Source organism: Macaca nemestrina, chromosome 8, assembly GCF_043159975.1.
Source record: "Macaca nemestrina isolate mMacNem1 chromosome 8, mMacNem.hap1, whole genome shotgun sequence".
Taxonomy (NCBI): Eukaryota; Metazoa; Chordata; class Mammalia; order Primates; family Cercopithecidae; genus Macaca; species Macaca nemestrina.
This window is the reverse complement of record NC_092132.1, coordinates 153,788,957-153,814,449: the sequence shown is the minus strand read 5'-3', so window position 1 is coordinate 153,814,449 and position 25,493 is coordinate 153,788,957. Positions and strand designations below refer to the sequence as shown.

General features: G+C 40.3%; 1 protein-coding gene across 11 annotated transcripts in view; it reads left to right on the top strand.

Annotated features, from left to right (window-relative positions):
- Nucleotides 1-25,493, top strand: part of LOC105491906 (F-box protein 25) — a 79,059-nt gene that overhangs the window by 21,116 nt on the left and 32,450 nt on the right. For all 11 annotated transcript variants that reach the window (XM_071068685.1, XM_011758635.2, XM_011758630.3 and 8 more), the window contains 4 exons: nucleotides 5,712-5,815; nucleotides 7,252-7,301; nucleotides 10,215-10,307; nucleotides 24,773-24,866. In XM_071068685.1, the coding sequence (XP_070924786.1) occupies nucleotides 5,712-5,815; nucleotides 7,252-7,301; nucleotides 10,215-10,307; nucleotides 24,773-24,866 (341 nt within the window). The remainder of the gene's footprint in view (nucleotides 1-5,711; nucleotides 5,816-7,251; nucleotides 7,302-10,214; nucleotides 10,308-24,772; nucleotides 24,867-25,493) is intronic.

Below are 25,493 nucleotides of genomic sequence, written 5' to 3'. Positions count from 1 at the left end.
CTCTATATATTTTCCCAACCTTTTATAGCTGTATATCTTATATGCAGTATGGTGCTTGATTTTGCTTTGTGAACCGATCCAAGACTGTTTTCCATTTAATAGGTGAGCCAAGTCCGTTTTTTACATGACAGATAACTATTTTATTTATTCTATTTTATTTGCTTTTACCCTTTTGGTATTTAAGAGGGCTTTCTTGTTTTCTTTTTTTTCTTTCTTTCTTTTTTTTTTTTTCCCTTTTACCCTAATGCCTTTATAGCAAACCCTTAGATTCTTTTGTTGGCTCCCCACAGTACCCAATACTGCAGTTAGTTGATGGACACCCCACTCCCGGTTGGCCCCTGCACATCTTCTCCCCATCCCTACCACTTCTCTGGTGGTTGTTCTTTGTCTGCATTGTCTGAGCTGGTAACCATGGCATGCTGCACCTTTATCACCATTATGTGCCAGCAGCTCCACAAATAAATACAGACCACCTGGCAGCCACACCTTTGCCTCTGCCTCTAGTCATTTTGGTTTCTGGAGCTTATTCTTTAGTGGGTCGTCCCTCAGCTCCTGGTCATCATACTTCCTGTGTTTGTGTGTACTCATAAAAAATATGTGTGACTTTTATCCTTGATGGTCACTATTTAGATGTTAAATCTTTGGCTTGTATTTTTTTCCTTTGAATATCTTAAATATGTTACTGAACCTATTCTATTCTGGACCTGTAATCCCTACTGCAAAGCCACTCACAAGTCCAGTTTTCATCATTTCTGATTTTACAGACATGTATTCTTAAGGGGGAGGAATTTATAGAACTGAAAACCATGTGACTACCCTAGTCATGAGGTGGCTGATTTTGTCTGTCCAAGTAAGATGGTGCGGGTAGGGGGTGTGGTGGTCCCAGTGGCACACGCAGGAAGTCACAGGATGTGGGAGGCATTGTTCTGTGTGCCCTGTGCACAGAGTGTGTGATGCCCTTTGATGGGTTTGCAGCCTCATCTGGTGGACTTCCTGGCACAACCCTTTTTTAAGGTTGCTGCATCTGAAGCTCTTTAAGACAGCGTTTCCCTTCGGCCAGATTGCACTCTGTGCACAGTGCAGTTGCTTCTCCCTGTGGAGGGAGATGGGCCCACATTGTCTATGGCTCCACCTGGCCTTGGTGCTTATTGCTCTCTGCTCTGCTGCTCCCTTCATGTAACGAGGGTGTGTTAAGAGTCTGTAAGTGTGTTGTGTTAGATATTTAGGAAGGGAATGTTAATCCTAAAAATAGGTTTCCCATCTTTTAACTTATATAAATTGACTGGACTTTTTCTTCTGGATTATCTTTTTATAATTAGAGACTAATAATACACTGATATGAAGTAGCTTTGTATCAGGAAAATGGATAAATGTAAACATTCGCCTACCAGGAGAAAATAATATGACCTGATTGGAAAATGTATGGATAAAAAGCTAGGTTTAGTAGGTAGCCATTGATGAACAGAGTAAGTTAAGACAACCATTGGGGATTGTTAGAGCAGAGATTGTAGCTCCCTTCTGAGGAGGAGCTGACCAAAATGTAGTCCAACTCCTGCTTGACAGAAGAGGTACAGCCAAACTGATCCAAAGGAAATGTCAGAGGAGGCCAGGTGGGGATTATCAACAACTGTATTTGAGGGTTTGTTCCACTTTGTTTTGGTTTTGGTGAAATTATCACATTTTGCATGTTATATTACCTTGGCACTTGGAATCATGGCATTTATGCTGAGATTTTTTCTCCCTGACGTCTCTTCTGTTTGATAGCATGTATGTACCTTTCATAATCAATATCAAACTGAAGTAACTTAAAAAGATAGAGAATTGTATTCATTTTCTAGGGTTCCATAACCACAAACTCAGTGGCTTAAAACCACAGAAATGTCTGTCCTCACAGTTCTGGAGGCCACAAATCCAAAATCAAGGGCTTGGCAGGGTTGCTTCCTAATGGCAACTCAGGAAAGTTGAGTTTATGAGTATGTATTATTTTTTACTACATGTAGTATAGTACTTTAATAATTATTAAAACTTAAGTCATTCACAAATATCATTTTTCTTACTGGTAATAAAAGTTTTCTGACATATCTTACAGCAATATAGTTAAGAACTGATGCCCTTGATTAGCAGTTTTAAAAACCAGAGGCTTACCCTAGCCTGTCTTACTTTCCTAGACTTGTGTGGAAATGATTTGAAGATAATGGCCCATAACACCACATTCCTGTAAAGCCTGTGCTTAGAACCCTAGAGTGGTCTGGGAGATGAAGATTAAGACCTTGTTGTCCATCTCTTAAGGAAAATACCATCAGAGGAAAATGCAAATCTTGTTATAGGTCATCACGAGAATGAGGATTATAATGTATAGAAATTGGGGCTTAATTATCGGAAATAGTTCTGTTCTTGGCTCTAGTTTACTTCTGTTTGGAGTTGTTTTGTTGATTCTTCTCTATTCTCTTCTCTTCCTTTTCTTGAATGGAAAGGAACTTGGGAAAGTCATGCGCTGGCCTTGGGTTGTCAGAGGAAACTTGGAATGTCATTGCCTTTTGGGCACATTTGCAAGCAAGGGGGTGACATATGCTGTGGTGTGGCCTGGGTGTGGGGAGTTGAGGGCTGTTAGCTCCATCATTCAGACATGTTTTAAGTTTATGGAAACTCTGTGTTTCTTACAAGTGCGTTTGTGCCCTGTATTTTCAGCTTGTGTTGTATGAGGTTCTATTCTTTGTTTTTAACAGTTCCCGCCCCCACCCCATCCCTCCGACATGCACCTCAGACAGCATGAACAAGACAAGCTGCTACTTCCTCTCCTCTCTTACACATTGTCTCTTTATCTTTAATTACAACAAAATACACATAGCATAAAATTGCCATCCTAACCATTTTTAAATGTACGAGTTTAGTGCTGTTAAGTACATTCACATTATTGTGCAACCGTTACTACCATCCATCTCTGGAACTTTTTCATCTTCCCAAACTGAAACTCTGCCCCCATTAAGTGCTAACTTTTCATTCTCCAGCACCCCCAGACCTAGTAACTGGCTTTCTACTTTCTGTCTGTATGATTTGACTTTTCTGAGTACCTCATATAAGTCACATCATACACTGTCCTTTTGTGACTGTCTTATCTCACTCAGCATAATGTCCTCAAGTTTCAGCCCTGTTGTAGCATGTGTCAGCATTTCCTTTTTCAGACTGAATAATATTCCATGTTGTGTATAGTGTACACCACAGTTTGTTTATTCGGCCACTGATGGACATGTGGGTTGTTTCCATGTTTAGCTGTTGCAAGTAATACTGCTGTGAACGTGGGTGTACAGGTATCTTTCATTCTCTGCTGGGTGTACAGGTATCTTTCATTCTCCACTTTCGGTTCTTTTGAAAATATACCCAGAAGTGAAATTGCTGGATCATATGGTAATTGTATGTTTAGTTTTTTGAAGAACCTCCATACTGTTTCCTATAGCAGCTATACCATCCTCCATTTCCACCAACACTGCACGAGGGATCCAGTTTCTCCACATCCCTGTCAACACTTGTTACTTTCTTTCTTTCTTTCTTTTAATTTGCCAGTAGCCTCATAATGAGTGTGAGGTAGTATCTCATTGTAGTGTTAATTTGCATTTACCTAACAATTTGTGATATGGAGCATCTTTTCATGGGCTTGTTGGCTGTTGTATCTCTTCTTTGGAGAAATGTCTGTTGAAGGTGTTTGACATTTTTTAATCAAATTGTTGGGCAGTTTCCCTTGTTTTTAAGTCAGAGTAGGTGATGTTTGTCTTGCTCATGAAACAAAGGTTATAAAAAAAAGAACATGTTTGCTATGAAATGTAGTTGATACATGCAGAATGGAAAGATTTATAAATTAAATACTCCTTTATTAACATTTTAATGTATTGAATTTAAATTTCAGAAGCATTCATCTTTCTTCTCTACTTGTACATTTTTGTTTACCTGACAGTGTAAAACCCACAACCCCAAAATAATGGCTTTTGCCCGTTTAAAATACTTTGTAAAAATAGTAGCCTAGTTACTGGTTCCTCTAAAGTAGCCATTTTCCCTTGGTTGTCATTTGTGAGCCCAGGCTTAGTCCTCAAGTCTAACATAGACTCCCCAAGGCCCTAACACTGAAGTGCTCTGAGCCCTACCACTGCCCACGTGGGCCCAAGAAGTGTCCCAGCAGTGCCCAAGAAGGTCACCTCCACCTGTGGAATCCACAGTGTGGGTAGCCCACAGGGAGCCACAGCCATCTAGGCCCAGATTCACAGGAGGACGCGGTTACTGCAAGTATCTGAACCTGGCCCCACCACCTATGGGCAGAATTGATTCCAGCTCAGTGGTCCATGGGACGTCTTTAGGTTCACCTTGCTTTTTTGTCCCACACTCACGTGTTGGAGCTCAGCTGCATGGAGTGTCCTTCTCCCTGTACCTGTGAGATTAGTCAGCAGTCCTTTCTCCTTCCGTATTCTGTCTTTATTTCTGCGACACTATTTCTGGAGAACATTGTATCTGTGCTTTTCCTTTGATATGTTTGTAATTTTCATTAGAAAAGCCCTTTTAGATTCTAAAGCTTCTACATTCAGTATTTCAATCAATGATAACAAACTGGTATAAGACTAAATATGAAATACAAACATCAACACATTTCTATAAATTGGTGTTATAATGTCTGCTACAAAAAGTTCAGTTGTTTGTATGTTTTTCAAATGCGCTTTGCTTGTCTTGATGATTTACAACTGTTGGCACTGCTGTTTAAGTCTGTTCTGACAGTGAGAAATTGACTCATTTGGCAAAGTCAGCTGTTTTTACTAAAAGTGAATACTGGTGAGTAGAAAGGAGCTTGTATACAATTTTCTTGTCAAAGAACAATGAGCGGGAAATAAGCAATTTTAGTTCCTTGGATTTGAGCATCACTCTCGCATGCCTCCACCAACCAGCTTGTCTCCACAGAGCTTCCTTCCTCACTTTAGACTGAAAATCTGTTATCAGTGTGTGGAAAATAAAAATTTTACACATCTTTAGTTTTGAAGATATGGATTATTACTATTTACAGGTTTTTTTTTTTTCACTATAAGGAAGAAATTTTTTTAAAGAGTAAAAGGTGTTCACATTGTCTAGTTATTGCCTTATGATTTGATTTTCTTGTTTCACGAAGAAGAAGAACTTTTAATTAAATGTGTTTAAATAGTAAAAATATACATGTCACTTCTCCTGGTTCCACTTAAATGTATTAACATGTATTTGGTTGGTGCTTAATAAAAAAATGTTCAGCGAATAATTAACTTCAGCTAAACCCTTAAAAATATAGGGAGTAAGCAGAAATATTGAGTGGTTACTCAGCATGGGGTAAGGGATACAGCAAGTCATTGGTCAGTATCGGGTATCATCATATTCTTACCATCTTTTTTTCTGGAGTTTTAGTAGTTGTTTTTAAAAAATCTCTATGTTTTAATAAAGCATTTCGATGTTTGAAACTACCTTGGATAAGCATATCAAGACCCTTGAGAGGTTCTAAAACATGTTCAGCACTTTCCGGTATAATATTCTCAAAGAACCAGGACACATCTTATTTCTCAAAATGAAAAAAATATATATTAGACATTACCCTTGTAATTTCAAGCCCACAATCTGTCACTTTGAAGTGTTTGTATCGTTTTACAAAAGAAAAGCCAAATGAAGATATCCCTGAAAAAATATTTTAATAGAATATATCTTTATTTCAGTATCTTAAATAGTGAAGATGGAGAAATATTCAATAATGAAGAGCATGAATATGCATCCAAAAAAAGGAAAAAGGACCATTTTAGAAATGACACAAATACTCAAAGTAAGATCATTCTCATTAATTTTATTTTGTCGATTATGTTGAAATACTAAATTACTGTGACAATGCTATCTTATGAAATAAAAGGTGATACAAATATGTAAATAACAGCCCAGTGTCCAGCATCACCCACTTATTTAGTGGTCAGACTTTTTGCAGCTCAACCGTTTCAGTGGGTAAGATGTGCAAAAACAAAATAAGAGATGGCACAACCCACAAAACAGCCATGCATATGATCTTGAATTCAACTCATTCTTGAGCAGTGAGGCCAAACTGAGGGGTGTCCTGACTTGAGTTTCGAAGTGACTGAAGATTCAGAGCAGGAGACAGACATTCAGAGCTGTAGTTTAGGATGTTAGATGGCAGCAGGGGAAGGCTGGAGGTGGGACCTGTCTGTGAGAGGGCGTAGGGCTCTATCATGGCACTGCCTTGCAGTATATCCGTGAGTTACCAAGACACATGTTCGTCTATAGTAGGCTCCCTCACCTCAGGGGATAGACCTTCAGTGGATGCCTGAAACTGTGGATAGTACCGAACCTTATGGATACTATAGGTTTTTTTCTGTATATACACACTTATAATAAAGTTTAATTTATAAGTTAGACACAGCAAGAGATTAACAACAATAATAAAATGAAACAGTTATAGCAAGATGGCCGCCATCGCTCCTCTTGCACTTTGGGGCCATTATGAAGTATGATAAGGGTTCTCTAAACACAAGCACTGCGATACCTCAACAGTTGATCCGATAACCAAGACGGCTACTGAGTGATCAAGGGGCAGGTAGTGTAGGACTCGCTTGACAAAGGGAGGATTCCCATCCCAGGCAGGACAAAGCAGGACAGTGTGAGATTTCATGACACCACCCAGAACGGCACAGAATTTAAAACTTAGGAACGGTTTATTTCTGGAATTTTCCATTTAATGTTTTCAAGCCAGAACTGACTGTGGGTAATTGAAACTGTAGAAGGTGAAACTGTGAATATGGGGGAGACTACTTTTTATGAAGAAGATAGGGTCACATGGAGAATACAGTTAGTGTGATTCTTGAAACTTTTAAGATTTATCTGAAAAATGTGTTTCTGTGGAGTACCATACAGAGCAATAGAAGAATAGAACTTTTTATTAGGGTACGTAGGAATTTAGTAATGTAATTGCATTTTATAATCATTTATGTCTTCATATGGCTTCAGTCGTTAATAATACTAATTTTCTTCTAAGTTACTAGGACTTGGTACTGTCTGAAATTATTGTTCATATCTTAAACTGATTTAAGAAACAAGGCAATTCTGTTTGCATTGAACCAAGTAAAAGCATTTCTTATGAATATAGTAAATCAGATAATTTTGTTAACATGTCCAATTATTTAAATTCCTTTAAAATCTTCATTTTTGAAATGATTTGCCAGATTTAAAAAACCAAGTTAATTTTTATTCTAGGTTTTTATCGTGAAAAATGGATCTATGTCCATAAAGAAAGCACAAAAGAAGTAAGTATTCTTTTATAAATAAGAGAGTATCTTGGATTGTTTCTGTTCAATGTGGAGTCACATTAAATACATTTATTAATAAAGTTGCATAAAACACATTTCTTTTGCAATATCAGATCTATGGTTCAAATTCTGACAGATAATAGCATATGAGGAGCTTTTGAGGTAGTGATTCTCCATTGTGTGTGCTTGCATGTGCGTGTGGTATGTGACTGTATTTGTGCATACATTGGTGTGTGTTGTATATATGGTGTGTATGTATGGTTGTGCATGTATTTGCACACATTGGTGTGTGGGATGTATGGTGTGTGTTAGCATGTGGTATATGTGCAGTGTGTGGTTCCTGCCTACCTGTACATATCTGAGTCAGCAGCAGGCCTATTTAAACCAAGCATGGACTCCTGCAGTCATACGCATTTTCTCTGTGTTAGCATGAACCTCTGATGCTGATGGGCGTGTGTCCTCCCTGTGGCATGTTTTGGAGCGTAGGACATCTGTGAGCCCCCTCATTCCACGTAAAGAGTGGCTAACATGAAATTAGTAATTGGGTTGGGTTTGCGCAGAGCCGTGTGAACTCCTTCCCTGCCTTTCTTTTCCCAAGTTAGGCTAAAGCTTTTTCATGAGCCATAAGACAAACCAGAGAGCTTCAAGCTGTTTCCTGTTTCTTTACTAGGATCAGGGAAGTTGAGTTCCTTTTATAGTCTTAGAAACTCTGCATTTGCTTTATTTTGCAACAATTGGGGAAAATAATTTAGGGAACTATTGTCTATCATCTGTTTTTTTAGGATAAGTTAAATATTCCAGAAATGTTTATAGATGCTCTGAAGCTAGTCCAGCTTCCTAGAAACTGAAGGATTAGATTCTGAGAAAGAAAACTTAATCTATTCGGTTATGGTTAGTGGGTATAGAATGAATCAGATCCTTAATATACACTCTAATATACCATTAGAAGATTGTTTGACAGAATCTAACCTAGTTTTTAAAAAACGAAATTTAGTGCTCATGAAAGACCATTAAATATTTCATCTGCTCTGTTGCCATCCTGATTACAGAGCAGAGGATCCCATCCAAGCTAGCATGTGCAGGAAAAGAGGATCTTATTGTGAGGCTATGGGAATGTTCCCTGGAATCCTAGGAACCAGGATCCTAGAACCAGGTTGAGAGGGACCAGAACTAGGACTGGGCGCTGGTGTCCCTGCACCATGTCATGTCTCCACACCGTCACCTGGTATAGAGCAAGTGCCTGCTGCTTATCCATGCTAGCTGGTGTCTCACCGCTCTGAGGTTACATGCTGTGGTTCTAGGTCCAGACATGCTCTTTGTGGTCTGCTCTGTGAATCAGATTTAATTTTCAGTTGTGAGATGGGTGGTGACCTTGGAAAGTGCCTGCTGCACCATCATGTAGAATTAAGAGAGAGAAATAAAATAGGAGTATCAACTGTGAGGGATTTCAGATAATTATCTATATCAAAATTAGCATTTCCTTTCCCCCAGAGTTCCCAGGAAAATGTTTTCTGCATAGCAGGCACTCAGTCAACATATTTGGATGTTTTAAATGAATTTCGTTGAGTTGTGCACACAGTAGGGCGATTGGGGTTGATGCACAGAAGCACATGAACCTCTGAGTATATCAGCTATCAGAGACAAAGGTGCTGTGACTCCAGCTGCCTTCTCTAGGACATCTCAAGTCACCTGTTTGGAATTTGAGATCGATCATCTCATGTTTTTTATTATTGTTCTCCAGCTTATTTATCTCTACAACTTTGAAATGAAAATCTGTAGATTTTAAATATTTCAAATATGGAGGATGGAAATGGAGTTTAAAATGACTTCTGAAACCTAATGTGCTAATCTACACAAACCAGTATAGGATAAGGGTGTATCATGGCAGAAAAACATCTAAGAGAATAGCAGCAGTGTTTACAGTACTGAAAATAAATTGTTTCATTTTCTTCCTTTGGTTCTTGGACCTGTGGATCTAATCACCAGTTTTTTTGGTGTTTTGGGTTCTTGGCATCCGTGCTCCCAGCCTGAAAGCTGCCCATGGTCACAACCAGCACTTGCCTTCAGCCCTCTCCATCCCAGTGCTGGTTTTCAGAGGCACCTTCTTGCTGCCGAAGCGCCTCTCCCAGCTGTGATCCTTGTGGTTGAGCATACTTCCAACCTGGGCAGTGCATGCCTCCCCCGCAGAGAGGTCCTGTGTTTCAACTGTATATTTATAACACCTACATCCTTACAATGCAGCTAAGCACGTGATTTATGTATTTTTAGTTGCGTAGCCTAGTATAATCCAGTTTTTTTATGATCTTAGCCTTAACGTCATCCACACCCCAGTTTGTCCCCAGCAAAATAAACCAGCAAGATTTTTTTTTAAATTTTCTATTATACTTTAAGTTCTAGGTTACATGTGCACAACGTGCAGGTTTGTTACATATGTATACATGTGCCATGTTGGTGTGCTGCACCCATTAACTCATCATTTACATTAGGTATATCTCCTAATGCTGTCCCTGCCCCCTCCCCACACCCCACAACAGGCCCCGGTGTGTGATGTCCAAGTGTTCCTGTGTCCAAGTGTTCTCATTGTTCAATTCCCATCTATGTGTGAGAACATGCGGTGTTTGGTTTTCTGTTCTGCAAACCAGCAAGATATTTAATATACATTTTTCTTTGTCATTACTTCAGCAGGTGGTAAAAAATGTCAGTTAACGGTGTCTCAGTTATACATAAACAGCTTAAATTATTAGCATTGCTATAATTTTACTATTCTCTCATCTAAATCTAAAATCAGTCTTCAGGATAAAAACAAATGTCCTTTGCCAAAATGTTTTTTTAATTGCACAATTAATTGACATTAACTGCCAGTTCTTTTTGGCTGATTGACTAATTTTAACTTCTGTGTTGCTCTTCCAGAGGCATGGCTATTGCACCTTGGGAGAGGCCTTTAATCGGTTAGACTTCTCAAGTGCAATTCAAGATATCCGAAGGTTTAATTATGTGGTCAAAGTAAGTGTTCTACATGAAAAACTACTTTGATGACTCTTGTGAACAATTATATTTTGAAGATTGTAAGTGTACAACGTTTAAGATGCTTTTGGCAGCTTTAAGGTGTGCCTGTTTGCTGCATATAATCGAAAAACAGAAGGGAACAAGTTCAGGAGAAAACAGTGAGATTGGAGGATTTCTCCAGTGTTGGTGGCAGAGGTTGCAGAGCCTCAGTGGGAGCAAACAGTCATCTCCCTGTGGCTCTGTGGTTGCTGAGGATGCCACAAAGTGGTCCCCCGGGGGTTGCACCATGCATCTACGTACCGTGTCAGTGATAGAACGGTCATGGGATCTTTACCTGATGATTTCGCAAATGTTTTCTGCTTCACGTTTTTCACAAAGAATGAGCCTTACGTCACAGAGGAAGAAGTAGCTAATAGAAAACAGGAATTTCATACAGAATAGAATTCCACAAAAGCCTTATTGCATTAATGATATCCTTTTGGAAGAAACTTTTATCTTGGGCCACACTCAAAAAGAAAGGATCATAGCCATATATTCCATTTATTGTTTGCTTTTGTCTAAAGATTAATTACTATGTGATTTATGCACCTTCATTCTATGGATAAAATAGAAGCTATAGTTTATGAAGCTATTAATTTTGTGTTTCTAATGGTTCTGTGAGACATTGGAAAATGTTTCCTTTAATTGCTTTTAGACATTTAAAAGTGCTACTGGGAGGACAGAAAATTTAGGGAATTAAATAACTGTAAGTCTTAGATAATTTTATTTATGATGTTTGGTTCTGAGCAGAATTTCCAGGGCTTCTTATGTAACTACTACTTACAACTCCTGTTGTGCTCCATTCTTCACTGAAGCCCAGCCAACACATGCAGGCTGGACTTCCCCGGTGTTTTCTGAGTCCTCCTTTAGATATTTACACGCTGGCCAGCAGGGTGTTCTCGATAGGTACCTTTCTTGTAGATGATGGAATGCACATTTGACTCAGCCTTGTGGAAATTTTCAAGACTTAAGTAGGCAGGAAAAACATCAGCAGAGAGGTCTGTTTAGCAGTAACTATTTCTCCATGTAGCTCTCTGATAGTTCAGACCATACTGAGTTGCTTTATAGTAGCAATTCTTGACCATCTGTCTACATAAAAGGATTTAATTCTTGGTGTGAGTGAGAGAGTAGGATGGGGCACAGGAGGAAGTCATTGGCTCCTGGTGATTTCTGTGCTGGGTGCCCTGCTCTGTCATCTTTGGTCACTGACTCTGGAGAAGGTGCGAGTGTTTTGTGCTTTATCAGAGGGGGAGTCCATAGACCAGGGCCAGTATTTTATCATTTTCAGTCATTTGAATGACTGCATGATTTTTTTTTGTCTGTGTACCACATACTACTATAATTTGCTAAGTAGCTTTTCTTCAAATTTACTTTTTTAAACAGAAATACCTACTTTAGCCTCATCCTAAACACTAATACCTGTGAAATGGTAAATTTTCTGTCGGTCGTTTGTCTAATACATATAAAATAAATGCATAACTATAAAAATTAAAATGTGCTGTGCACTCATGTACCAACTAAACTTACCTTGCAACCGTCTTGAGAAGGGCTGTGTTTCTCCAAACCACCTCTCAGAGGTGGAGCAAGGGAACTGGTGAGCCTAGGAAGCAAAAGGGCTGCATTGTTGCATGACTGTCCCAGCAGCCTCACAGGTCTGTGCATCTCTGTTGATTGCTGCCTTCGAAGCAGAGCCTTGCTTGGCTCATCTGTGTTCCTGCTCTGTGGGAATCCCACCTTCCCTCTCCTGCAGTCGCTCCAGACCTTTCACAAGTCCAGCAAAGTTACCTCTAAAAGGTGATTTGCTCATGCTTACCTTCTGCTAAAAACAAAAACTAGCAGCAGCCTTTGTGACTGTGGGAAAGCCTGAGCCTGTGTCTTGCCTTGGATTGAGCTCCTGCATGTCCCCATCCTAATTCTGCCCTCCCTGGCCCATGTCAGTACCCTCTTCCATTGGCTTTCTTTCAGTGTGTACTATTTTTTTTTTCACTTTATCAAGTGCATTTATCATGTATGCTGTGCAGGTATTTGGTATTTGTTTGCTGTTTTAAATGTTTATAGCAACACTTACTGCAACAACTGAGAGGATTCTCTTGGAGTTCTTCTAAATAATATGATTTTCCATAACTTAGGCTAAGTTGTCCATAATGTCACTCAGTATTATTAGAATACCTATAAACTAGAAACGTAGAAGCATTTTTTTGAAATGCTTGATAAAAGGTTTCCTTTTTTTCTAACAGCATTTAGTAATATCTGCCCTTAAGAATTTGTGTGCAAAACTTAATATGTATCTTTTTTGGTTTTTTTTGTTTGTTTGTTTGTTTGTTTTTTAGGTGGAGTCTCACTCTGTTGCCCAGGGTGGAGTGCAGTGGCACGATCTCTGCTCACTGCAACCTCTGCTTCCTGGGTTCAAGTGATTCTCCTGCCTCAGCCTTCTGAGTAGCTGGGATTACAGGCATGCACCATGATGCCTGGCTAATTCTTTTTTGTATTTTTAGTACAGATGGGGTTTCACCATGTTGGCCAGGCTGGTCTCAAACTCCTGACCTTAAGTGATCCACCTGCCTCGGCCTCCCAAAGTGCTGGGATTACAGGTGTGAGCCACCATGCCCAGCCTGTATCTTTCAACTAACATTTTGTTTTATGTAAAATCATTTTGTCCATCTAAACTTACGAATTTTAAACTGAGACTAATCAATAATTACTAGTCTTAGGATAAAAGCTAGTATAGAATATAGTGTTCAATTACAGATTGTTTCAGTTGTCAAAGATACGTAGTTTGGAATGGAAATTTCGTTTTTACTCTAATCTTTGAAGTTGAGTTTGAGCCAGGTGTGGTGTTAGAGGCATAAAATGGCCCCAGCTTTTGTTCACTGTCCAGGGGCAGATGCTTTTCACTCAAGGCAGGAGGAGCCCGTCAGTGTTGGCATCGCTGAGCACCTCCTGTGTGCAGATCAACGTACCTTGTTTTTTCTAACTATTTTTTTCAAGAAACTTTGAAATCCAGTTCTATTCACACTCCCACCATGAAATCTTGTTTGCCAGTGATCACAGGGTTTTGGCAATACCAACGCAAGCCTACCTGGCTGGGACCTTGGCCTCGCCACCCCCATCATATCAGCAGCACCTCCCTGGCCCTCAGGTGTGCCAGTGGTCAAGTGTTTAAGTTGTCTGTATCCCCGTCCCAGTTGAGCCCCAGGAGCAGGGGCTTGGTTTGTTCACTGCTGTTCACCCACTGCTGAAAATAACACCCCGTTTGTCAAAGTGGAGTAAGTATGTCCCAGCTGCAGTGAGGAGCTGCACTTCCATGAACTCGGAGGTGCCCAGCAAACCCAGGACGGCTGTAAACACAGAGAGGGAGACCAGTACCCAAAAGCTGTCTGGAGGAAGTAGAACTGGGTCCTGAGCCTGTAGGTTAATGTGACTGTGGGTTTTACACATTTGTTGTCATTCCCTTGGAGTCCTGGGCTTGCTTATAGCACTGAGAAGAACAGCCTGCTCCCTCGCCCCACTGGCAGTCAGGAGGTGGCTTCTGACAGCCAGGCGCGAACAGCCGCAGGCTTGGGAGGTGCATGCAGGGCAGTGCACGGCATGAAAGCTTCCTGAAAGCTGCACGGTGTGCAACTGAAATTTATAAAAATGTTAAATATGCTGTGTTTGCTACACACATCTGTAGGAAAAACGTTTTCAGAATTGTAAAGTTTATATATCTAATTTTAGTTATTTGGTAAATTATCTGAAGTACTTCATTCTCTGCCTATGGCTGGACCAATTAGATAGTACATCCAGTGTCACATACTTTCAGGGGTAGAGTATTTTTAGTTTAGTGTCTTGCCACCATTTATTTTTACGTTTTCATTTGCTTTAGATGTAGGCAAAGAGTCGGTCACTGTTGTCTTTATTCAAAAATTTCTGTGTCCCTGGGCGTTGCTCTGCCCCTCCAAGACCCCCCAGTGCTGTTTCCTTTAGCCTGCCTGCTCCTCATGTCTGGAGATGGACTTCTGCTTCCCAGTATCCTAGGGATCTATTAAATGGGGAAAGTGGCCAGGTGCAGTGACTCACACCTGCAATCCCAGCACTTTGGGAGGCCGAGGCAGGAGGCCAGCCTGGGCAACATAGGGAGACCCTGTTTTTACAGATAATAATAAGCAAGTAAGGAAAGACATCTCAGGCTAGAATCTCTGGCTATCTGAAGATTTTTTTTTTTCAATTTTTTTCATAATTTCTGCTAATGACTACGCCATAGCAGCAAGTTAATAGCAGCAGCCTCACAGCAGCGCATGGGAAAGATGCTCAATGAGTGACCCTCAGCCCTCCCCGGTGTGGACTTGAGGGTGAGGCAGGGAGGGAGAGAGGCTCTGCAGCCACATGGCCGCTGTTGGAGTTCTCTCTCTTTCTTATTTATTTACTCAGGGATCTCAAGCATATGACTTCATTATCTCATCCATAGTATCTGGTAGATTTTAGCATCTACCTCAGAGCACTGTTATAAAGATTAGATTATTCCATCATAGGAAGCTCTTAGAACAGTCTGTACTCTGTGTTAGCCACTATTTTTATTTTTTTTTTGAGGAGGATTTAGGCAGAGGGATGACAGCTGCATGGAGATCCATTTATGACCCAAGAGGTAAAGATGAGAAAATGGGGCCCAGAGAGATGGGCTGAAGGTCACAATGGAGTCAAGGACAGAGACCAAAAGTGCAGTCATCCTGACAGCCGTGAAGAGCTTTTTCATTAAGATGTCATTTTCTAAGTCTATAAACTTTTATTTTCCTCTCATGTAAATTAAGTGACTTTCTTAAATGCGTCATGACTTTTTTTTTTCAATTTTTTTTTTTTTTTAATTTAAGTTCTGGGATACATGTACAGAATGTGCAGGTTTGTTACAGGTATACACATGCCATGGTGGTTTGCTTCACCCATCAACCCGTCATCTCCATTAGGTATTTCTCTTAATGCTATCCCTCCTCTAGCCCCCGAACCCCCGACAGGCCCTGGTGTGTGATGTTCCCCTCCCTGTGTCCATGTGTTGTCATTGTTCAACTCCCACTTAGGAATAAGAACATGTGGTGTTTGGTTTTCTGTTCTTGTGTTAGTTTGCTGAGAATGATGGTTTCCAGCTTCATCCATGTCCTTGCAAAGGACATGAACTCATCTGTTTTTATGACTGCATAGTATTCCATGGTGTATGTGTGCCACATTTTCTTTATCCAGTCTATCACCGATGGGCATTTGGGTTGGTTCCAAGTCTTTGCTATTGTGAACAGTGCCGCAGTAAACATGTGTGTGTGTGTGTGTCTTTATAGTAGAATGATTTATAATCTTTTCATCATGCTACCTGACTTCAGACTATATTACAAGGCTACAGTAACCAAAACAGCGTGATACTGGTACCAAAAACAGGTATATAGACCAATTGAACAGAACAGAGGCCTCAGAAATAACACCACACATCTACAACCATCTAATCTTTCACAGACCTGACAAAAACAAGCAGTGGGGAAAGGATTCTCTATTTAATAAATGGTGTTGGGAAAACTGGCTAGCCATATGCAGAAAACTGAAACTGGACCACTTCCTTACACCTTTACAAAAATTAACTCAAGATGGATTAAAGACTTAAACATAAGACCTAAAACCATAAAAACCCTACAAGAAAACCTAGGCAATACCATTCAGGACATAGGGATGGGCAAAGACTTCATGACTAAAATACCAAAAGCAATGGGCAACAAAAGCCAGAATTGACAAATGGGATCTAGTTAAACTAAAGCGCTTCTGCATAGCTAAAGAAACTATCGGCCGGGCGCGGTGGCTCAAGCCCGTAATCCCAGCACTTTGGGAGGCCGAGACGGGCGGATCATGAGGTCAGGAGATCGAGACCATCCTGGCTAATACGGTGAAACCCCGTCTCTACTAAAAAATACAAAAAACTAGCCGGGCGAGGTAGTGGGCGCCTGTAGTCCTAGCTACTCGGGAGGCTGAGGCAGGAGAATGGCCTAAACCCGGGAGGCGGAGCTTGCAGTGAGCTGAGATCCGGCCACTGCACTCCAGCCTGGGTGACAGCGAGACTCCGTCTCAAAAAAAAAAAAAAAAAAAAAAAGAAACTATCATCAGAGTGAAGAGGCAACGTACAGAAAGGGAGAAAGTTTTTGCAATCAATCCATCTGACAAAGGGCTAATATCCAGAATCTACAAAGAACTTAAACAAATTTACAAGAAAAAAGCAATCCCATCAAAAAGTGGGTAAAGGATATGAACGGACACTTCTCAAAAGAAGAAATTTATGCAGCCAACAAGCATATGAAAAAATGCTCATCACTGGTCATTAGAGAAGTGCAAGTCAAAACCACAGTGAGATACCATCTCACACCAGTTAGAATGGCAATCATTAAAAAGTCAGGAAACAACAGATGCTGGAGAGGCTGTGGAGAAATAGGAACACTTTTACACTGTTAATGGGAGTATAAGTTCAACCGTTGTGGAAGACAGTGTGGTGGTGATGATTCCTCAAGGATCTAGAACCAGAAATACCATTTGACCCAGCAATCCCATATGACATTTTAAAATAATGACCTGGCAAATTAGATGGAACTGTCGAAAAGGGCTGTCTTTAAAATTTCAGATCGTATTGCTAATCAAGCTTTTGTTTGGTGAGTGTTGTTTTAAGCGACACAATCCAATGCTAATTTATGGTTGTATATTAATTTATTCAGTAGGCCCTGCTATATCCCAAGCACCTGGCAAGTAGTAGGCACTTGTTATTCCTAAAATGAATGAGTGACTGAGCATACAAACTAACTGTTGTATACATAAATATTTTCTAAGTTACTCCAATTATTTTTTTACCACAGTTAAACTCCTCCATAAATTCTACTTGAAGAACTATTAAGATACTCTAAGATAATTACATTTTTGCTGATTGTTGTACTGAACCTACAGGTTGCTTTTTTGTTTTTTTCCTTCAAGCAAACTGCATAGTCAGAAACAGAGGAAGTTATTTTCACTTTTTTAAAATTTTATTTTGTATTTTTTTGAGACAGAGCTTTGTCGCCCACGCTGGAGTGCAGTGGTGTAATCTTGGCTTACTGCAACCTCCGCCCCCCACCCCCGGCTTCGAGAGATTCTCCTGCCTCAACTTCCCGAGTAGCTGGGATTTCAGGCACTTGCCACCACGCCCAGTTAATTTTTGTATTTTCAGTAGAGAGGGGGTTTTGCCATATGGGTCAGGTTGGTCTCGAACTCCTGACCTCAGGTGATCCGGCTGCCTCGGCCTCCCAGTGTGCTGGGATTACAGGCGTGAGCCACTGTGCCCGGCCTATTTCCACTTTATAAAAAGATTCTACACGAAGATGTCCTCTAATTTCCTAAGTTAGCGGGACTTTACTTATACAGAAAAAGATATATTTACATATATATTTTTCAATTTTCCTAATTGTTGATTCAAGAATTGGTTGTAGGCTATTTAATTCCAGGTACTTCCCTATAATTGCCCCCTTAAAAATGCCAGATTAAAGTGTATTAACAAAGTATGCTAATGCTCCTAAGAACAGATTTGTTAAAGAAAGTCCAAGAAATGACGGTGTTGTCACCATTCAGAAATGTCCATTTCCATTGAAGGAAGTGCTACTCGGCTCATCCGAGAGTTTGACCTCAGTTGAATTAAATTTGACCTTGTAGCTCTGATGTTTTTAAGAAAAATTGAACATAAATTGCTGACAATGGTGGATAGGTGGTGTCAGGCAGTTTGAGCACACTGGGAACATAAGTCTCCTCATTAGATGGCATGCCAAAAAGAGCTTGTTCTCCAGGCAAATATCCAGATTATATTGGAAGTTTGAAATGCCCGTATTAATAATACTCTGCAAGTATCCACTGCCATCTTCATTTTTCTTTAATTCTTACCATATTTATCCTATCAACAAGATAATTTGTAGAGTATGACTAAACGAGCAACTAAGAATGCTTTTACCAAAATAAAATTATATGTTGTGTAACAGTTCAGTTTCAGATAAAAAAGCAGTCTGTCTTTCTGCCAGTGCTAGAAGTCAGTGAACATTTGACAGAGAGTCAAAATGGTTCCCAAGAAAAGCAGAGAAAAGGGACAACCCCCAAAATAGAATCACCTCTCACAGACCACTGCTTGAGCAACTTGTGAGTTGTAGGAGGGGCGCTGGTTCCTAAGCCTGAAGTGGAGGACATGTTTTAGTCCAGCCTGCATGAGGTTGTAGTGTGGTGCTTCCTTACCTCGGGGCAGGGGTGGGCAGGCAGTCCACACACTGCTAAAGGACCGAGGAAAGTGGCTGGAGCTTCCAGAGAATTGATGAAAACTACAAAGTCTGCATGGTTCTGCATTGACTTGCTAGATTACATCCCTTTTTTGTAAAAGACAATGAACTTAAGAAGTCTTTTTAAAATTAGATAATCAAAGTTGAGATCACTGAGGGCTGTTCCAGGTTATTAATTCTGTCTGGCACACACACTAGATGGGAAGCAGCAGAGCAGGAAGGCACAAGCACAGATTGTGGGATCCCCCTGCTCTCCAGGTCTGGCGCCTCCCTCCTCAGTGATGTGGCCTTGGGGCCAGCTTCTTCTCTCCCTGCCTCAGTTTTCTCATCTGTAGAGCGGGGATAATAGTAAGACCTACCTCACAGGGGCATTACAGGCATTAGAAGGGCATCAGGTACTTCAGATGGTGCCTTTATAATAATCACTCAGTAAATGCTTACAGTTAATTACAAATCTAAAGGAACCCAAAGGTGAAGACTGAGCAAAGTTGATTTGGTCTGCCCAGTGAAGAATACTTTCTGTGTTCTGTAGTAAGGCTGACTTTAAAAATAGAGGTAGCGGACATTGTTGTTTCTCTTCCCTTCCCCATGTAGGTGAGGCCCTTCAGGATCACAGGCACACATGCAGTGACAATTTGCTCCCAGATCCAAGAGTGTTCAGGAATGGACCTCGAATTTCAAATAGCTGTGATTTTATTTAACTTTATCGAATTCTAGTTTTATTATATTATCACCAGAGAGCTTGGCCTTTAAGATCTCTAATTCTTTGAAATGATTAAGTTTTCCTTTGTGGACTTCTTTGTAATTGATTTTTATAAATATTCTATTGATGTGTGAGAAAAATACAGATTCTCTATTTGAAGGATGTACTTTCTTTCTGTTTATCTAATTCTTCCACATCTTTACTTGTTTAGAATTGTCAGATTTGAGGAGATACGCAGTCATGCACCACATAACGAGGTTTTGGTCAGTGACCGACCGCGTGTAGTGTGGTGGCCACGTAAGATTATTTCCTATTTTTACTGTACTTTTCCTGTGTTTAAGTAGATTTAGATACACAGATACTTGCCATTATGTTACAGTTGCTGTTCAGTGCATGAACATGTTGTATAAGGTCTGTGGTCTAGCTGTATAGGTGTTGTGTAATATACTCTGTGATGTTCACACAGTGATGAAATTACCAACGATGCGTTTCTCAGATTGTAACCCCCTTGTTAAGCGACCCATGACTGTATAAAAAACTTCCTACAGTATTTGTGTTTTTAACAAATATTCATTAAATTCCCAACAGACTTTGCTTTATAGCTAATTAGAGGCTTGTGAATGATGATGGTTTCTTTGTTAAATGTCTTTTGCCCTGTTATCTTAATTACCATTTTAACCGGAAATGCAATCTTTTCAACTATGAACACCACGGCCCTTCTCACCTCTATGCTTACGTATGCCTGGTGGTGTCCATTTTGTAGTCCTGTGTGTATAACTAGTCGAAACTGACCGTGCTTCTAAAGGATCAGAAGGCTAATCCCATGCCTTCTGCTGATGAGTGCAGTCTTTTTAAAAGGAATTTTAAAACATGATATTAGAGAAATGTAGAAAACGTACTTCGATGATGGGAGGGGAGGTGGTCGGGGAGGCTTATCTCCCAGGGGACACGTATTCTCTGTTCCTGGTATTTCCTCCCCTAGTGGAGCAGCAGTTCCAAAACCAAATGTCTCAAGGGTCCTTTTCACTTTTTAAAATTACTGAGGACCCCAAAGAGATTTGGGTCATGTGAGTTATATCTATCAATGTTTGCCACATTAGAAATTAAAACAATTTGTAAAATATTTCTGCATTTATTTAAAAGTAACGATTGGGCTGGGTGCAGTGGCTCACGCCTGTAATCCCAGCCTTTGGGAGGCCGAGGTGGGCGGATCACCTGAGATCAGGAGTTTGAGACCAGCCTGGCCAACATGGTGAAACCTGTCTCTACTGAAAATACAGAAATTAGCCTGGCGTGGTGGCACGCACCTGTAATCCCAGCTACTTGGGAAGCTGAGGCTGGAGAATCGCTTGAACCCAGGAAGCAGAGGTTCAGTAAGCCGAGATCGTGCCATTGCACTCCAGCCTAGGAGACAAGAGTGAAACTCCGTCTTAAAAAAAAAAACAACAACAAAAAAACAGGACTATCTCACACCTTGGCACACCCTCCTGGTGTCTGATGTGATGGAGGGGATTATTCCTCATCTCTGCTCCTGAGTTCAGTCTTCTGTAAGGTAGCATCTTGAGGCCTCTGGAGCACTTCACTGCACACTAATGAATGTCAGGGTAGAAAAGGAAAATCCTATCTTAGTGAAACTGTGGAAATAGTTTAGACCTTGGGCTCCCTTAAGAGGCCCCTAGACGATGCTTTGGGAACCGTGGTGGTAGAACTGTCTCTCCCAGACTCCCTCTGCCCTGACCCCTCTTATTGGTGAGAAACAGACACGTGTAACTCTTCTTTTTTCCTTTGAGGAATAAAAGATACTTGTACATTTTGGTCTGTTTCTTTCATGTCTTCAGTGTTGTAGGGCAAGAAGCCTATCTGGGGAGGCTTTGGTTATTAAGCAATGCTTAGGGCTTGCTGGCATCATCTCAGTCTAGGATTCAGATTAGGAAATCCATTGCTGTGTGAATCTGAATCGCATCCGCCAGTCCAGCTATTATGAGCAATAATGCTGATAACCTCAGTTGGCCTGAATCCTTTGTCTCTAAATTGATTCTAAAGTGAGGCAGGGAAAAGGGGTGCTATTCAACATTAAAACAAGGAAGAAATTCAATAACAACATTCAGTTAATTTGAAAAGATAAAGGAACAGGATTGAAATTTTAACAATGGTCTTCTCAGCTTTGCTTGGCGTAACCTGATCTTATCTCTGGCCAGTGCCCTCAACTGGTGTATTTTAGTGTAAGATATTTTTATGTAAATATGTTAGAAATCACAGAATGTTTTTCCCCCAAAGATTATCATGTAATTGTCACGTTTATAATGTTATTTGGGACTGAGCATACGACTTAGTGATTGCTCATTCTGGAAATCAAGAAAGGCTGGAAGAATTGGAAGGAAGGGATGAAAAACTCCATTTTCAGAGAAGTAAGAGGCAGATGCAATTCACAGACTCTAAAATGTGCATGAAGCTTACCAAAAGTAGCTAAGCTTGGGCAGTGATAGTATAGGCAGAACTGAGCAGAAGGGCTCAGGCTCACAAAAGCACTTGTCAGGGCCCAGTCTAGAAGATGAGCCCCACAGGCCCTATGCACTGAGAGCCTGAGTCACAGATGTTCAACTCCAGCTTGCAGAGTGCAGAAGTTCCAGGGAGGACCACTGACAGCAAAGGGCTTCCCAGATCCAGTTTTACTCAGAGACATGGGCTGTGGGGTCACCCAGGGATTCACGTACATGCAGGTAGCAGCTGGGGGACAGAGTGCTGGAACTGGGAAGGCTGAAAGCTGCCGTTCCCCCTACCCTGAGGGCTTCTGCAAAACCGACACCCTAGGAAGTCCCACCTCACTCTGAAATGCCTGTTAGAGAAGAAGGTGATGTCACTGCACGGATATTCTCTAAGGAAATTGTGGGAAATGTGTCTGCGAAGCAGGATGGAATCATGACCAGACAGTTAATCGTGAATAAAAAAAAAAAACAGGAAACTCACGAAGCAGTTCTGTAGCAGAAGATCCCAGTGCAGGAATGCCACAAAACAGAAAAGAGATTTTAATGAGGTTGAGTATCCCATATCCCAAATGCTTAGAACTGGAAGTGTTTTCGATTTTGGATATTTTCAGATTTTGGAATATTTACGTATACATTATGAGATATCTTGGGGCTGGGATACAAGTCTAAATTTGGAATTCATGTATGTTTCACATACACCTTATATACATAACCTGAAGGTAATTTTATGTAGTATTTTTAATAATTTTGTGCAGCCCATCACCTGAGGTCAAGTATGGAATTTTCCACTTGTCAGTGCTCAAAAAGTTCCAGAGTTTGGAGGATTCTGGATTTTGGAATTAGGGATGCTCAACCTGTATAACCAAGTGAGACAGCAGGAGACAAAGCCAAGTTGGCAGAAGGAAGGATGGCATCTGCCGGGAGAACCACCACAGAGGCGAAGGTGGGATTGGAAGGGCCCAGGAGAAAACAGATGTTTTGGGAAACACAAAAAAAGGTGATGGAAATAGTACGAATGAGAAAATTAATAAGAATGAAACCATAATCATGAGTTTAAGAGGAATTAGAAAGAAAATTACAGCTGTAGAGAACAGGGAGAGGGGTTCCAGCGTATTTATCATTGGAATCTTCAAGCAGGAAAACAAAACAAAAGGACAGAACAAATATTTAAAGATAATGTTCAGGAAAATTCTGCTCAGGTAAAAATAGATGGAAGCGTACATTGTGAGAGGGCAAATTTTATGCTGGGGAAGGTTGACTGAGAACAGGTCATGAGTGTGCCACATCCTACAGGAATTATTAAACTCTGAAGATGAGGCAAGAACCTCCCAATGGGTAAACAACGTGTCATCTCTTACCAAGGGAAGAGATCAGGGTGGCTTCAAATTTCTCCAAATTCTTCAGATAGTGGAGTCATCCTTACTTATGGGATCCTCCAGGAAGAAAGGATGGCCCATAAATTTTATGTCCAGTCAAACTGTCTGGTTGCCAGGCTGCAAACAAACAGTATTGATCATGTGAGAACTCAGGGAATACTTATTGTTCTCATGAGCATTTTTGGCTGGAGAAACAACGTCCATCAGACTGGATGTCAGTGAATCTCTACAGCATCAGCTGTGTGGCTGAGGGTGGTGGAGCAGTGTGAGCGGAGGGCAGAGGAGAAAAGGTCGGTGGTTAGAGATTTGTTGACTGTCTCACCTGTAATCACAGGGAGGCACTAAGATGTCGTTCACGAAAATCAAGTTGTACAGGAGAGGGATGGAAGGAAGGAGCAAGATGAATGGCAGTTTTATCACAATGTGGAACAGGAAACTAACAACGCGAAGATGTGTTGTGTGAGGATTCCAAAGGAGAGGGAATTACGTAGAGCTAAAATTCCAAAAGTAACCCGTAGGACAAAATAGTGCAAGCATTTCTAAGTTTCAGAAGAACTACAGAATGAAAACTTTTTCAAAAAAAGCTACAAAAACATGTCATAAAGTTAAGACCAAACATGTTGTGTCTATACATGTAAACACATAACCTTATACACATAACCTGAAGGCTGGTAAAAGATTTCAGATTGGATCAAAAAGTGAAACCCAACTCGAAGTTGTATGTAAGAAGCACACCTAAAACAGTGATTTACAAAAGTTGAAAATACAAGAATGAAAAGATGTATTAGGCAAAAATAAAAAATAAAGTGGGACAAAAAGCATTAAAGGAAAGCAGCAGCCTACGTTTTCCTGCCATAATGCACATCAGAGTAGGGGCAACTGGAAGAGCAGAGCATCCCAGGAGGGCAAGCAGAGCAGCGGCGAGGGCCTTGCTTGTCATTCCCACAGGAGACCTCTACTTCACAGGTTCTGTCACAGGGATTTGTTACTGTGGCTTCCTAGAATACAAATTCTACAGTATTTTATTTTAATGCAATTTATTTGCTATTTAATAATGAGTTTTTAAATACAAAATGCTATTTAATAATGAGTTTGGTGATGTTTTTCCTTTTTAATTTCTACATGGAAGGGCTGTTTGATTTTCTGATTGTCTGTTCAGCAAACAACTGCGAGTATGGGCTTAGGCTGTGAAAATATTTGTTAGTGCCCAACCATTCATTCTAGCCTCTCTCTGGTATGCCCTTGTGGTACAGAGACTGGAAAGCTAAAAGCTCCGTTTCAGACTCTTGCAGCCTGGGCTCTGGGAGGAGATATGCTTCCACTAAGTAAATGAATGCCTACAAGACTAGAAGACAGAGTTGCAGGCCACGGCTGCCTCAGCTCCCTTGTACGAAGGTCTCTTCAGGTTTGCATGGGTAGTGACTGTTTCCTGTACCCGGACTCTGATACAGTGGCTTAATTTAGGATGGCATGTTAGAAATCTTCATGCATGTGTGTTATATCGCCGTGGTTTGTAATTCCATATTAAATAGATTTATATGTTGCTCAGCTTTTTTTTTGTCTTTCCTTTAAGCTATTGCAGCTAATTGCAAAATCCCAGTTAACTTCATTGAGTGGTGTGGCACAAAAGAATTACTTCAATATTTTGGATAAAATCGTTCAAAAGGGTAAGATGATCACTGTATTTTTAATACTCTAAATCTTAATTAGAAATTTGGTGCAACGAGATGGGATTTTTCTTTTATCTTTACCTAGTACACATGCTGTCAAAAACAGTTGTGTAAATAATGTGATAACATCAGAAATACAGGTCATCCCTCTAGTTCCCAGTGTTCTGTTACTGCTGTTTACTTTTTTTAAAGTTGCTTTTGCATACAAAGCAATATACTAGGAAAAATAACTAATCCCAGAACTTAAAAAGCTGTTTTACCTTTTCATGGTTAGCTAATCACAGTTCATTTTAGATGTATGCTTCCAAAATTAGCAGGATTGTGACTTACTCACTTAGGCATCAGATAAGCCAGTAATTTTCTTTTTAATTTAATGAACTTGCCTTGGTAAGTTACTGGCTGTTAGTAAGTGGAATTTTAAATTTTACACCATGACTTTATACATACATAGGAATATATGACTCCATATTTAAGCCACTTTAAAGTAGCCACTTTATGATAAGTACAAAAGAAAGTATAAACTGACCATTTTAAAGGCAAAATTGTAGACCCAACTGAAAATTTATCAGATAAAATTTTAAAGTTTTGAAAAATCTCATTATATTTGTGATATCTCAAAAATGA